The sequence below is a fragment of the Arabidopsis thaliana genome, chromosome 5 (assembly GCF_000001735.4).
Source record: "Arabidopsis thaliana chromosome 5, partial sequence".
Classification (NCBI taxonomy): Eukaryota; Viridiplantae; Streptophyta; class Magnoliopsida; order Brassicales; family Brassicaceae; genus Arabidopsis; species Arabidopsis thaliana.
In genome coordinates this window covers 7237394-7251298 of record NC_003076.8, presented here as the reverse complement: position 1 = coordinate 7251298, position 13905 = coordinate 7237394, and the positions used below count along the sequence as shown (strand labels likewise).

At 38.0% G+C, this 13905-nt stretch overlaps 5 protein-coding genes and 1 non-coding gene across 11 annotated transcripts; 2 read left to right on the top strand and 4 right to left on the bottom strand.

Annotated features, from left to right (window-relative positions):
* The first annotated feature begins 528 nt into the window (after positions 1 to 528).
* AT5G21940 (hybrid signal transduction histidine kinase M-like protein) lies at positions 529 to 2285 on the top strand. Its single transcript, NM_147877.4, has 2 exons — positions 529 to 1208; positions 1322 to 2285. The coding sequence occupies exons 1-2, from the start codon at positions 946 to 948 to the stop codon at positions 1851 to 1853; spliced, it is 795 nt and encodes a 264-aa protein (NP_680182.1). The 5' UTR covers positions 529 to 945; the 3' UTR covers positions 1854 to 2285.
* PAA2 lies at positions 2129 to 8297 on the bottom strand. 4 transcript variants are annotated; one of them, NM_001036843.1, is made up of 17 exons: positions 7549 to 8261; positions 7373 to 7450; positions 6903 to 7000; positions 6763 to 6816; positions 6556 to 6642; positions 6303 to 6467; positions 5824 to 5934; positions 5614 to 5682; positions 5213 to 5322; positions 4931 to 5036; positions 4663 to 4729; positions 4169 to 4248; positions 3388 to 4017; positions 3082 to 3213; positions 2800 to 2950; positions 2536 to 2669; positions 2129 to 2384 (listed from the first exon to the last, which is right to left on the bottom strand). In NM_001036843.1, exons 1-16 carry the CDS (start codon positions 8168 to 8170, stop codon positions 2578 to 2580), a joined length of 2652 nt encoding a protein of 883 aa, NP_001031920.1. In that variant the 5' UTR covers positions 8171 to 8261; the 3' UTR covers positions 2129 to 2384; positions 2536 to 2577. The 4 variants fall into 4 exon arrangements, with proteins under 4 accessions (NP_001031920.1, NP_680181.2, NP_001331520.1 ...); NM_147876.5 differs by having other exon boundaries at positions 2165 to 2669; positions 7549 to 8284; NM_001343706.1 differs by having other exon boundaries at positions 2165 to 2669; positions 2800 to 3213; positions 7549 to 8284.
* Positions 8298 to 8418: 121 nt separating this feature from the next.
* Positions 8419 to 10098, top strand: YLMG2 (YGGT family protein; the record flags this gene model as incomplete). Of its 2 annotated transcripts, NM_147875.5 has the most annotated exons (3): positions 8419 to 8839; positions 9217 to 9419; positions 9703 to 10098. In NM_147875.5, the coding sequence occupies exons 1-3, from the start codon at positions 8534 to 8536 to the stop codon at positions 9947 to 9949; spliced, it is 756 nt and encodes a 251-aa protein (NP_680180.1). In that variant the 5' UTR covers positions 8419 to 8533. The 2 variants fall into 2 exon arrangements, with proteins under 2 accessions (NP_680180.1, NP_001318616.1); NM_001343705.1 differs by lacking the exon at positions 9703 to 10098 and having other exon boundaries at positions 8442 to 8839; positions 9217 to 9423.
* On the bottom strand, positions 9459 to 9645 carry AT5G03315. The gene has a single exon (NR_142678.1).
* AT5G21910 (uncharacterized protein) lies at positions 9553 to 10640 on the bottom strand. The gene has a single exon (NM_147874.2). It carries the CDS (start codon positions 10508 to 10510, stop codon positions 10172 to 10174), a length of 339 nt encoding a protein of 112 aa, NP_680179.2. The 5' UTR covers positions 10511 to 10640; the 3' UTR covers positions 9553 to 10171.
* A 123-nt stretch (positions 10641 to 10763) lies between these two features.
* AT5G21900 (RNI-like superfamily protein) lies at positions 10764 to 13125 on the bottom strand. 2 transcript variants are annotated; one of them, NM_147873.3, is made up of 6 exons: positions 12380 to 13125; positions 11865 to 12301; positions 11606 to 11767; positions 11441 to 11516; positions 11205 to 11360; positions 10764 to 11083 (listed from the first exon to the last, which is right to left on the bottom strand). In NM_147873.3, exons 1-6 carry the CDS (start codon positions 13058 to 13060, stop codon positions 10961 to 10963), a joined length of 1635 nt encoding a protein of 544 aa, NP_680178.1. In that variant the 5' UTR covers positions 13061 to 13125; the 3' UTR covers positions 10764 to 10960. The 2 variants fall into 2 exon arrangements, with proteins under 2 accessions (NP_680178.1, NP_001330253.1); NM_001343704.1 differs by having other exon boundaries at positions 11441 to 11767.
* Between the last annotated feature and the right edge of the window lie 780 nt (positions 13126 to 13905).

Genomic DNA, 13905 nt, shown 5'->3' with positions numbered 1-13905 from the left:
AAAGAGATGACCACCTCGTCATCGCCACGTCACATTCATCCTAGTTAGTTCCTATCCAGCCGCAACGGTCACCAAATCGCCACGTGTCGATGTCCCATGGTTCTATCTTCCCGCGAACTTTAAAGTAATCGAATAAGATAATATTATTCATTTACGAGGCATAGTTTACTAAATGGTCCTCATACTTGTTCGATCTCTCTAAATAGTCACAAAACTCTTGTATTAAAATGTTAAATAAAAAAGATTATTGTTATGGTTTTTAAAAAAAAGGACCAAAAAAACAATTTCTCCTAAATTTAAAAATATATAGATAAATCTTATCATTTATTTTATATAAAAAATATGATTTCACTTTTGATCTCTTTTATATTTATTCTTTTATCTATTTTTTCATTTATTTAATAGTCTACCAATCAAAGTTATTATATTTAATATTTTTTTGTAGGAAAATAAAAGAACATTAACCTCTTTCATGATATATATCTAAAGATTCTAAACTGTTCCAAGCATATCTCATCAAAATACAATCAACACAAACCTTAGACATAGAAGGATGATGCTAACAGTTATGGGGTTTAAAATGTGAAAAAAGAAAAGTTTGAAGACCAAACTATAAATAAATAAAAACAAGGTGAGAATTGCATGCAGAGTGCGTGGATGAGGATAAGGTTAAGCAACAGTTTCTTCTGTCCCCTCTTCAAAACTTTTACTTATCTTCTTCCATTTTTAAAATGTTAATGATACAAGTAATAAAACAACGTGATAATTATTATAATAATAAATTCTCTTTTTTGTTTTATTAGTATTTAATGTAGTAAGGAAAACCACCAGAGCACATAGACAAGAAGATCACATTATAAAGATCTCATCTTTCTCTTCTCCTTCTTCCCTCCTGTATCTGTATTCTCTTATCAGACAAAAAGTTCCAAGATTTTTCTAATAGCGATGGATTGTGTTGAATCTTATTTATCCGGAGATAATTCTGATGAATCTCCGGTGATGCATACTTGGTTTTCTCCGTCTCCGTCTCCGTCTGACTCTTCCTCTTCTCCTTCATCTTCTGCTTCTTCTTCCATTGGGAGGAATAGCGACGACGGTGAGAAATCGTCGGAGGACGGTGGAGATGACGCCGGAGAGAATGAAGTTGAGTCTCCGTATAAAGGTCCTCTTGAAATGATGGAATCTCTCGAACAAGTCTTACCTGTTAGGTGAGAAATCTGATTCTTTCTCTCTGTTTTTGTTAAAGTAACGATTTTTAAGACTTAAAACTTCTAAATTCGGTATCAGTTTTGGTTTCTGATTTTGTTGTGTGAATGTGTAGGAAAGGGATATCGAAGTATTACAGTGGAAAGTCAAAGTCTTTTACTAATTTAACGGCGGAGGCAGCTTCGGCGTTGACTTCTTCTTCGTCGATGAAAGATTTAGCGAAGCCGGAGAATCCTTACAGTAGGAGGAGGAGGAATCTCCTCTGCCATCAGATTTGGGAAAATAACAAGACGACTCCACGTGGTGGGATCTCGAAGAAACACGTTATGAGTTCTAGCAGAAGCGCTTTGACGCTAGCTATGGCTGTTGCGGCTGGTGTGATGACCGGAGAAGGATCTTCTTCCGGAGGTGACTCGTCGCCGGGATCAAGTCCGACGACTTCTGGATCTCCTCCGAGGCAGCTACATCATCATCAACATCAGATGAAGAAGCTTCCTCCGTTGTATCCTAGGAGTCAAGGGTCTTTTGGTAATTTGACTTCGTCTCAGTCGTCGTTGGGTTTTTGTGCCTGGAGATCGTTTTCGGTGGCTGATTTTCCGAGGTGTTTTCCGGCGACGGCGAGTGGGATTGGGTTTAATGACTCGTAGGAAATGATGATAACAATTGTTTTGTTAAATTTTTATATTTTGAAGTTAGTAACAACCACATCCGGAGAATGTATGTGTATAGAAGAGTTTCAAAACTTTTGAATGGATCATCCACATCTTTTTTTTCCATTTTGGTTTTTTGTTCTATCAATTACATCTTTTCAAAAATCTTTGTCATATCGAAATCTGTTATCTGTGTGGAAAGTCCAACATTCTTCTTTATGTGTTCTTATCCAAGTTATAAATGATAAATGCCTAGAAGCCTAAAACCATATGAAGTTATCTATATTTGTTTATTATTGAGAAGTAGTAATTAATAAGGTTGTTGTTTAGTGATAAGTGGGTTGAGTCTGATCCACCAAGTACATTTACTTGAAGATGCATTTGTGTCCACTCTTTTTAAGCTAACTTTGGAAAGTAAGTGATTTGGCCTTTATCCATACTTTTCTCCTTTTTATGGAACTGATTTGTTACCACCAGACTGGAAGTGAATTTTGCTGGTGAGATGTTGTCGTGGAGTTTCAAAGAAACCTAGAAGGGAATAGTATATGCTTAAGTTAAGATTATCTATATTTACGTATAATTATGATATAACCTCAGATTCATGAATAACAATACAAGGTTCATAATCGCTATACTGCTAAATAACAAACAAACTCCAAAAGAGCAGAATATACAAAACCTTCATTCTTCTGCTTGGACTCCAAAATAGATGTGGAGCCGATCACAAGCTATTTTTACTTGTTTCAGACTTATGGAGCTGCAGAAGTAATGAATTTGAAACGACAAAGATCGAGCTCAATGCCATTAGTCCACCTGAAATCAAATTAATGGTAAGTAACCATATGATATATGATATATGATCGGATTGTATGAATCTACTAGAATGGAAGTGGAACAAACTGTTTTGTAACTAATTAACTGGAATCGTATAGGGGCCGCTTACCAGATAACGAAGGTGTCATGGCGAAATCATACTGAGGAAGCAAGACACCTGCAGCTATAGGGATTGAGATGACATTATACGCAATTGCCCACGCTAGATTCTGATATACTTTCGACATAGTTGCTTGTGCAAGACTCAGTGCATCCACAACCTATAACCACACAAAAAAAAAAAAAACCACAAGTGATGAGCTTATTATATAGCTTAGATTTTGAAGTTGAGAAATTCTCAGGTTTGGTTATGGTCCCTTGAATGAGGAAAAGTGGCTCCTGAAGCATTTACATGTGAAAGTTTGTTGCGGACAAGTATGACTGATGCTGCATTTGATGCAGCGTTTTCTTGTGCCTCGATCTTTAGAGCTATTCCAACATCAGCTTGAGCCAACGAGGGAGCATCGTTTATGCCATCACCCACCTTTGAAAAACACAAAATATGCCGTTAGCCTTACTAATTCCATTCTCTATAACACACCAATGCCATGATTTTTTGACACACCAATGCCATGATTTTTTGAGGGGAAGATCCATGTACGACAAAGTTGGTGTGGTACCGTTTCTAGGATTAACTTCATTGATTGAAGATTCTTACCATAGCAACACGATGTCCAGAGGATTGAAGATTAGATATAAACTCAAATTTCTTTTCAGGAGACAAGGAATAATTGGTTGATTCACTCTTAATCCCCACATTCTTTGCCACAGTTGCCACTGCCCCTTCCCTGTCCCCTGATAAGAGGACTGTTTTGATGCCCTTCTCCTGCAGCCTGGCTACAGTAAATTCAGCATCTTGGCGTAAGCAATCGGATATTGCAATAGCACCAATGATCCCTTCTCCTTCACGGCCAACGTAAACAACAGTCTTTGAGTATCTAGACGTTGATGATGTGTTTGATAATTTATGATCCAATAAACTTTCCAGCTTCACCATGTCCGAGGAGTCGTTCTTTTTGAGGAAACGATCAGAAACCCACTCAAGTGAACCCACTGCAACAAAACGTCCGTCTATTTCTGCCAAAGTACCAAAGCCTGGTTCTGTCAATTGGCCTCTTGTTTCTGGAGTTTTCAAATTCAGAGATTCAGCCTCGTTTACAATAGCCTTTGCTATTGGGTGTGTTGCTGTCTTCTCCACCGCAGCAGCCATTTTAAGAACTTCTTGTTCTTCGTATCCTAGAGAAGCAACACCAGAGACGACAGGTCTTCCTTCAGTAAGAGTACCTGTCTGAAACAATAACTCGATTTGTTCAACTTTGAGGGGTTAGGGGTAACAGGAACTGCCCATACACTTATCTTATTTTCTAGAATTTTCCATCTTCATATAAAAAAGAGATAGTAGCGAGAGAGATGGGTGAAGCCCAAATGATTCGCAATACCTTGTCTAAAGCCACACAATCTATGGATGCCAGACGTTCTAAAACATCTCCTCCTCTGATAAGATATCCCCGCTTTGCTCCTGGACATATTTAGGCTGAAAGTTTCAATAATCTCGAATTTATTGTTGCTTATTACAAGGTATTATAATGCTTAACTACCCCTATTAACATGAAAGATTACCAGAAGGACTGCACGTACGACACCACAGAAACTAGAAGGGAGATTCTTCATGATTTCTAGGCCATATTTAGTAATTTCATGTATGAACTAAAGTCGCCATCAACGACAGAACTTTAAAACCAAAAAATATTTTTTCATAAATCAGGTTAGTCACTAGTCAGCAGGGAAGCACAGAACAGGAACAATGGTAGCTTCAGTGTCAGTTTCGAATCTTCCTAATAATTGGAAAACTTTGCACGCAAATTAGGTTACTCTTCTCAGCTACGTTTGCAGATTTTTATGCGGAAGAGAAATAATACGCTGGATAACATACCAAGAGAGGTGCCAATTAATATGGCAGTTGGTGTTGCAAGGCCCAGTGCACAGGGGCAGGAAACTACCTGATACACACAAAAAAACGAGTTGATTATCTGCTCAATATTTTCTTTCTCCAAAATTTCTTTCTACCCGAATTTAATCCTACATTCACTTCGTGAATTCACATTTTCCCCACAATCACCATTTTCCTCCCTCGTTAAGTCCGGCTAGTCCATGATATTTTCACATGAAAGATATAGCTTTGAGATGCATGTCTCACTCACCAAGACATCCACAGCCAGTTTTAAGCTTAAGGCCAAAGCATCTCCATCAGGTCCAGCAATATCATTGAGTAAAACATCTGGGAATATGTGTGAACCGACATAATACCTGAAGCAAGAAAACATGGGTCTTTCACTTGATCCAGAACAGGTAATTGACATATGATACTTCTACATTTCTACTTTATACTATAACTAAATAAACATAGCCTTGCTAAATAAATATATGACTCTTAAAAGAAATTTCATGTTATTTCCGTTAGAAATATGAAAAGAGGACCATACCAGAAGGCAAACGTCATTGCAGATAAAGACATTATAGTATAGACGAAGGGTCCAGCTATTGCATCTGCCAGCCTCTGTACAGGAGCTGCATTACCTTGTGCATCCTCAACCTTAAAATTCAGAAAAGAAAGGGTGTGATGAATTAAAGACGCACTACAGAGGAACTGAGGGTTCTGACATGATTTCATTCATACTTTCCCGTATGAAATTAGGTTCAGCTACAAACTTGTAAATGAGTTCTATTTGTAGGATTGTGACTCATTCATGATATTTCTATTTGTTGCTGTCTTTTCTTTTTCTGTTTTCGAGGAGGAAAGTCGGCTACAAATTACATAGATTACTGGCCACACACAATGTAACTTTCATTACATTTCATTGGCTCTAGATTCATAGACACTAACCATTCTGACAATTTTAGATATCGTTGAGTTGGAACCAGTAGAAGAAGCTTTGATCCGTAGAGGGCCATCCTGAAATAGGTAAAGTGAGATTCAGTTATTCAAAAAGATTCATGATCAGTGTATGTAAATCTAACTTAGTAACTGAGCACAGTTAGTTACATAAGTAGCCTTTTAAAAAAATAAACTTTTGTTTAGGTTGCGTATACTTACCCAGTTAATTGTTCCCGCTGAAACTGAGCAGCCTTCTTCTTTAAACACCGGAAGTGACTCTCCTGTCAGCATAGATTCATCTACAACACTTCTTCCAGCTAGGACACTCCCCTATGAAGAAAGTGATTAATTTAACATAATATCACTACTAGAATCAGAACTACTCATTAACCAGTCACAAGGATTATAACCAAGCTATCTTGAGCAAGAAAAAATAATATCCATTATCACGTGCAGAGAAGAATGTGCAATTAAACTGAATCTCAAAAAGAACTGAAAGATCCACATGTTTTTTTCTCAGCACTGATAAATTGAAATAGAACTCCTAAAATTGCAGAATGATGGTTACCAACCATTTAGATAGATTTTCATAACTCTTTTCGGAAACCCACACTATTATCTTTTGCTATGATCAGACAATTCAGCATGGATAAGCAACTAGGGAAATCGTAAGATGTCAGAAAGACAGAAACACTTACATCGACAGGAAATGTCTCACCAGGCAAAACCAATAGCGAGTCTCCAACTCGGATATCATCAACTGACACATTGATGCAAATTGAATCAGAGGAAAGTACAGAATCCACTGGGGTGTTATTGTCTGATGAAGTAATCACAAGTCTTGATTGAGTGGAGATGAGTGACTGCAAAAATACGTTTCAAGTCAAAAAAAAGGGAGGAAAAAGCCTACAAGTTAATCTTGGGAGGAGAATCAAGAAATGTCTAACATACCAATAGTTCATTCATATCGGTAGATGCTTGAAGCTTTGCTCTTTCTTCCAAAGAACGACCAAGGAGCACAAAGCCAAGCAGCATGACCTGCATACTAAATGACAAGAGCTATCAATCAGAAATTTACTATTGAAACTGTATTTTGCATGTAGTGGAAGTAATAATAAAAAGCTTTCATCCTCTTGTGGATCTGCTAGAGAAACTCACCGGTTCATCGAAGAAGGAAGCATCCCACTCCAGTTCTGGATTAACTAGTGAGATCTGCAAAATTCAGAATGCAGAAACTGCAGGTTTTCAGAATAGGATACTCACCAGTCAAATATAAATTACAGGGTACAAAAACTCACCAAACTGATGGAAAATGCAGCCATGGATCCCAATCCAACTAACGAGTTCATATTAGGTGATCTTTTCCCGAAAGCTTTTATGCCATCAAACAGCAATTCTACAATATACATCTATCTGTTTCAGTCATTTGTGTTTCCGAACAGCCTCAAATATCACTACCACCACTTTGTTATGAAAGTCGCAAAGAATAGTAGGAACCATCACTATCACTTAAGAAGTTTGAAAATTCAGAGTTTCTCTCTTATGACAACGACGACTCAATTAAGCTAACCATTATCCATAAGAAGAACTGATTCAACAAAGCTCACCTATATAATCAGAGTAGAACACTAGCACTTATCTAAGTCTAAACAATAGCCTAAGAACGACTACTTTGTCATCTCTCTCTTATGATACTAATTACTAAACTTATTATGCATTAGCTGGTAAGAATCATAGATTCGAACTAAAAGTTTAAACAAAAGCAAACCTCTTCCTGGTCCCAACAAAGCTCCAACGGCCAAACCACCTTTCACGTAAGAGTTGTGTAGCAAATCCCAAATCCCTCCTAGTAACATCAGGTGCAAGAGAAAGTCATAAACTACATCTCTTATCCAACAAATGACATCTAGCATCACAATTTTTTTTGCATTATAATCAATGTACCATGAGCAATGTGAATTCCCAAGGAATGAAGAATATGCGAAGTGTGAGACCCGCAACACAGAGCCACCAATGTCCACGCAAACGCCACACGGTTCCTGCTCTTAACAAGCAAGTCCTCTTTCTTACTTACCATCTCCTTCCACTTCTTCACATTCTCCGCCACTCCCATACCCGAGACTCTCCTCTTAGCCTCAAAACCACTCTCTGTCAATCTCTTAGCTAAACTCTCTGCCGTATCCGCCGTCACCTCAACCTCCGGTTTAAACTTCACAGCCGCGGTTTCAGTCAGCATGTTAACCACAGCAGACGCGACTCGATCATCAGACATCAAAACCGATTTAACTCGGGCGACGCAGCCACCACACATCATCCCACTCACATCGAGGAGAATAGGCGTGTCGCTCGTAATGGATTTCACAGATTCGATTGAAGATTCAGTAGATTCAAATGATTGAGTACTTATCTCGACCGAGTTTGATACTAAAAAAAAAGGTCGCGAACAGTGCCGCCGGATACGAGAACGGCGCAGTCTTGGAAAGCATCGGTTCACGAGGAACTTACTTGGACGAATATGAAGACTCGATGGCGGAGGAAGAGGAAATCGGAGAAGATTGCTCGCCATTTTCTCCGGCGAGACAGACGACGATAGTCACGCGATGTATACAAGTAAGAAACTAGTGGTGGACTGGTGTATGGTTCGTTAAAAAGAGTATCGCTAAACGTTGACACGTCGGATTTGGAATATATCCGAACATTAGCCATTTTTGTGGAATTTTTAAAAAGCCAGGCTGTCACCAGAAAAATCAGAGAGAGACATAAAACGCAAAGTTTTAATAGGTAAGACCTTCTAACTCAGCTAGAGGATTACAGCCCCCGGGACACAGCGATGCCACGTGTCATCTTCCTGAAATATTGTTTTTTGTTTGGAGGTAACTTTATCTTCTCAAGCTTTCTTCTTCTACAACACATCTAGAGCTTTGCAACAATGGAGGCGAGTGCGAATGAACCAGCTATGAAAAGCTTGAAATCCAATCCTTCAGGACCGATACCGAACTTTTTCGTATCGCTCTCTTCGGCATTTACGCAAACACCTCTTGTGCGTTCGAACAAACCCAATTTGCTTCTTCTACCACCAGTTGCAGACTCCGTCAAATTGATTCAAGACTTTCATCAGTCTCTGATTTCTGCTACTGAGAAATTTAAAGGATTCCTCCATTCGCTCGCCTCTAAGAACCCTCTCTTTCAGGAAGCGGTTCGCCTATCTTCCGAATTTCACATTTTGTGCGACGAGGTAACTTCTCTTAGCCTGCTTATGCTAAAGAATGTTATGGATTAAGTTAAGAAGATGATTGTGTGTTTCTCATGAACTTGCCTTGGCTCTGATTGTTACTGTAATGGGTGAATCTTTGTGGTTTCTATTTATACAAAATGGGTCATTCTTTAACAGCCAGTAGATTGTTGTCTAGATCATTTAGCATTTATTGGAAAACCTTCTCACATTGATAACCCTGAGTTATATATGTCCTCAAGTTGGGATCTTTTTTGGTTCTTTTCTTGTAAAGATGAAACTTGGCTTCTGGATAAGTCCGGTTATGATTTTGTGTGCCTTTGCTTCTGGTTTTGGGTTCTTTATGTCTTAAAGATGAAGATCATTTTGTTGCATTGCAGATTCGTTTGAGAAACACTACAAGGGTGAGGTTTGCGATGTCTAATCACGGATTTGCAGCGGTTCTGCCTGGAGATTCAGTTGCAGGATTGGTGGTTGCTAATGGTTTGATCAATTTCCTCAACATATATAACACCATCCTTGTCGTCCGTCTAGTACTCACCTGGTTCCCGAGTGCTCCTCCTGCCATTGTTAACCCCCTCAGGTAAAACGTTGCCTTCAAATGCCACAATGATTTTATATCTTATCCAGGTTTAAAAGTTTTCGATCAATCCATGAAAACAAAATCTAGATCATAGAAGTCCTATTCGTGATTGTTGAAGGTAGTCTTTTTACTTGATTTAGAGGAAATTTATTTTGGATAAACTCTGTCTACTACTTTTTTGTCCAACTCTTAAATGGATTAAAGATTGGTTAAACCCTGATTGATCTGCCCAGGAACCCTAGTTGATTCCTATTTATGTGTATATGCGTTACCATTGTTTCAGCACTTTATGTGATCCATACTTGAACATTTTCCGGGGATTCATACCGCCTCTTGGAGGATTAGATTTGTCTCCCATTTTGGCGTTCCTTGTTCTCAACGCCTTCACCAGCTCGGCTATGGCACTTCCTTGCGAACTCCCGTCAGCTGATGGAGCCGTTTCTCCAGCTTCTAGTGAGACAAAGTGGGTGAGAAGGAGAAGGTTGAGCAGCCACAAAGACCACAGACCGAGCTCAGCTTCTATGACCTGAACCTGTCTAAAATATCTACTCTTTTCTGCGCTTCAAATGTAAAATCTACCTTTCGAGTAATTTTATTACTCTGTATCTTTGGATTTCTGAGTTTTGTATAAATTTTCTTTAGAAAATGAATAAAAGAGTTGTGTTCCTGACATACAGAAATATTGTAAAAATTTTGCAAGAGATGAGCTTTTCTTCTTCATTTGTGGCATCAAAACAACTTTCGCTCAGATTCTAACCAGAGGCTTTGCATATCAAGACGAAAACAAGAAGGATGAGGATGACAAGCAATCCACCAAACGAACCACATAGCCTGTGAATCCAGTAAGGATCAAACCTGGTCAAGCTCGGGTCACTGTACAAGGACAAGGCTATGGCTAAAATCAACAAGAGGAGAAGCAGAGAGAAGGAAAACATAAAGCTGAAGAGTTCTTCTTCCTCTTCTAGATCTTCCTCTGATAATCTGTCGATGTAGAGTGGTGAGAGCACGGCTAGTACCGACAAGCTTATGGCCAAAAGCTTCCTGGAAGTAGTAAACCTCCCCATCATCGGGCTGGATGATCCCGTTTCCATCAGAAAAATGCCAGTACAAAATATATAAAAACAACTGGTAACTTTCTTTACAATCCCCGGTTGGTGTTCATCTGAACTAAAATGGCTTGTTTCTTGGTAAGAATCTGAACACAAGTTGCAGGATTGTTTCAAAAAGCCGTTTAGATGGTATGGTTTAGCTATTTACTCAAAAAGAGAAGAGAGAAAGAAGATTCTTTCGTTTCTGGTGAACAGTTGTGACCACACACTGCTAAAAATATTCCAAGGGATCATATGCTTAAAACTTTTCTTCTCTTTCTATTAGTTCAATCTTTTTACAAAAAGCTGATTCTAAAAGACATTGTAACATTGTTCATATATCACTATCTTTTTTTCTTTACTATGAACCTGTACAACAGCTATAATTTGGTCTAACAATGAAGAAAGGTCATCAATTCAAAGCTATATATACAAACGCCAGTTGTCTACTCATCAGAAGAACTTGGCACCTACACTTGGGTAAAAGTTATCAAGGTGAGCATAGAGTGAAGTCAGTTTCAATCCGGTAATATGAACGTCTGATCTTGAAAGTTCTTCAAGATATGTATCCTCCACCTACAACGATAATACTGTCATTTAAGTACTTTTGACACAGATCACCCCAAGGTTCAATTCAACATAAACAAAAAAAGGCACCAGTGTAACCTGAATTACAGGTTTCTCTATAATATCATACCTGCGTCCATCCAAATAGCTTGAGTGATTGAAGTGACGAGCAACAACGCAAAATCCGTCTTAGGTCATCTTCTTTGAGTCTCCGACACCACGAGAGGTCCAAGAATTGTAACATCTTACAAACTTTGGCAAGCGAAAAAGCAGTCTCTGGACCAACCTGTTAAAAACAAAACTCCTCAAACACTTTCGAAAACCAACTTGAACATGAACAAGACTTTAGGTACTAAAAACACTCACATCTCGGACTTTGTTTAGGCAGAGTTCTCTAAGAGAACCTCCCGAGACTTCAAGAAACGCGGCAATACATTCGTCACTGTCAAAGTAATCCCATACATTGATGATATTCAGAACACTCAACGGATGTTATGTACAAAAAGAACAAATTGGGAGACTTGTACGAACCTAAATCTGTTACTTGTAAGTTTGAGTGATTTCAAATATCTGCAACCCTCAGTAATAAACTCTAATGACTTATCAGTCAATTTATCCAAGTCTGTGATGTCAAGAGCTTCTAGCTTCTTACAATATCTCCCAATATGCCACATGCATTCATCAGTCACCTCACTAGTTACCATTATAGAGAAAGCAAAAAAAACATTAGTTTTCAGCATAAAACTTGGTAATGAATTTGGTATATCAAGGCCTAAAAAGAGTAACTTACTTGCAATTAGCGAGAGATAGATCAGTGAGAATCGAACTACGGAACATAAAGAAACTTCTGACAACACCATCATTAACACTAACGAGTCCCGCAACCGAAAGATAGTTCAATTTCTCGAACTTATACAGGCTGCTACTAAACCCTTTATGCTTTTTAATCCCTTGACATCCACCAATACTAAGCCCTCTAAGAGTTGAACCAAACTTATCAGCAAGAATCCTCAATGCACGATAAGTGAGAAGAGAGCATTCAGTGAGGTTAATATACTGAAGCAGAGGAGATGATTTCGATATCAACAACAATGCATTGTCTGTTAAACAGAACGCTCCTTGAAGAGATAACGTAGTCAATGACGGGAATCCGTTAGGCGCGCGTTTAAAGAACTGGTTTATCGTATAATCCGTCATCGATCTTCCGCAAAGATCAAGAATCAACACCTGCAAAAGATTGAAACTTTCACAAACAAAGATTGCTACCAAAAGTACTTCTTCTATAACAAATGGATTCTAATATACCTTCAAGCTAACTCTATCACAGTCACAGAAGATCTTTACCAAGTCATCCTCCACTAATTGGACACAGTTCTTAGCGCAAATCTCACTCGGAGAATCTTCAATCAAAAGCTCCATAAGACGTGTATCGAATTCACCTAAACCACTAACAAGATACGAGAGCTTCTTCCTCAAGTGATCAGGAACAAGTTTCAAAGACTTGATAGCTAAAAAATTCTGAGCAAGAACTCTCGCACTCAGCTCCACAAGCGAAGGAGCTTTCCTTCGTACATTCAGATCTATCTCCATATCACTTGTTGTAGAGATCTCTTGTCTTCTCTTCTTGATCGATTCTTTAGCTTTTCGAAACTCACTTTTATCTTCATCTCTTATTACTTCTTCTTCTACCTCTTCCTCCGTTTTTTCAACAATCTTGAGATCTGAATGCAATTCAAGAGCAAAATGTTTCGCAGCTTTAAAATTTCTCTTAACTTCATAATCACGCCAATAATCTGAACCAGTTTTAACAACGTCTGCTTCGGTGCTTTTTCTTTCTTCCATCTCCACGTCTTGATTTTGAAACCCTGATAGGAAATCACGAGTCACAGCTTCCTCCGTCGCCATGAAAAGTGCATCGATCGCTTCTCCATCGGTGTTGATTCGACGATTTTCTCGAGAATCGTTGGGGAAATCGGAAGAATTCATCGTGTGGTTGCAGCTAGAGAGGGTTTTGTTTATGAAGACGAAAGAACAAAAAAAACAATTGGGCTAAAATCAGAAAAAAGGAAAGATATATTTATACTTTTTCGTGACGAGAGATGTATTTTTTTCAGTGGATCCCATACGGAATTGACCTTAGTAGTCAACTCCTCTCATTATTGGTTCCTTTTTCTATAAGGAAATAGTTTTATTTTCTGAAGAATGGTTATATTTTTTTTATTTAGAAACGAGTTCTATGTATTTATGTAGGCGTTAAATTCTAATTTTTTGCAAAAGAATTATGAAATTTTGGCGTTTAGTTTATTAAATAAAGTTAGAATATAGTATTTTGGGTTTAAAATTTAGTTTTGTTGAGAATCTATTTATAAAATATATATATATATATATAGTGCGGAAGAATTGATTAACAACTAAATGAAGAGTAAATTCGTCTATAAGAAAATATTGTAACGAATTTGAAGATTTTCTGTTTGATAAATATATAGAACAGCATAAGCCAAGGCCTTCTCCAACTAAGATGGGCTCATGAGGATTCCAGGCCCATTGTGCTAATTTTCTATTTCCATTACTTCTAGAGCCCATGGGCTCATGTTTCAAGAAAATGTACTACTCACTTTCAGATCATTTTTCTTCTTCATTGGTAATGTACTCAATCAGCTGTTTGGTACTTTTGAAAAGAAAATGTTTTGTGTTTGATAATTTTAAGTATATATATATATATATATTTATAATCAACACCATAAAAACACTACAAGTCTCTCATGTGCTGACACCTCAGCTTTTTCAGTTAACCACAGCTTGACACCTCATTAAAATCAACAGTCAATCAG

What these genes read in the sequence shown, in the direction of transcription:
- AT5G21940 (NM_147877.4), top strand. Translation starts at nt 946, where the DNA reads ATGGATTGTGTTGAATCTTATTTATCCGGAGATAATTCTGATGAATCT. An exon ending in GAACAAGTCTTACCTGTTAG is followed by an intron (nt 1,209 to 1,321) that starts GTGAGAAATCTG and finishes GTGAATGTGTAG; the next exon opens with GAAAGGGATATCGAAGTATT.
- PAA2 (NM_147876.5), bottom strand. Translation starts at nt 8,170, where the DNA reads ATGGCGAGCAATCTTCTCCGATTTCCTCTTCCTCCGCCATCGAGTCTT. An exon ending in TTTGTTGGGACCAGGAAGAG is followed by an intron (nt 7,001 to 7,372) that starts GTTTGCTTTTGT and finishes TGTATATTGTAG; the next exon opens with AATTGCTGTTTGATGGCATA. An exon ending in ATTAATTGGCACCTCTCTTG is followed by an intron (nt 4,249 to 4,662) that starts GTATGTTATCCA and finishes AAATATGTCCAG; the next exon opens with GAGCAAAGCGGGGATATCTT.
- AT5G21910 (NM_147874.2), bottom strand. Translation starts at nt 10,510, where the DNA reads ATGGAAACGGGATCATCCAGCCCGATGATGGGGAGGTTTACTACTTCC.
- AT5G21900 (NM_147873.3), bottom strand. Translation starts at nt 13,060, where the DNA reads ATGAATTCTTCCGATTTCCCCAACGATTCTCGAGAAAATCGTCGAATC. An exon ending in CTTACAAGTAACAGATTTAG is followed by an intron (nt 11,517 to 11,605) that starts GTTCGTACAAGT and finishes TTACTTTGACAG; the next exon opens with TGACGAATGTATTGCCGCGT. An exon ending in GCCTAAACAAAGTCCGAGAT is followed by an intron (nt 11,361 to 11,440) that starts GTGAGTGTTTTT and finishes TGTTTTTAACAG; the next exon opens with GTTGGTCCAGAGACTGCTTT.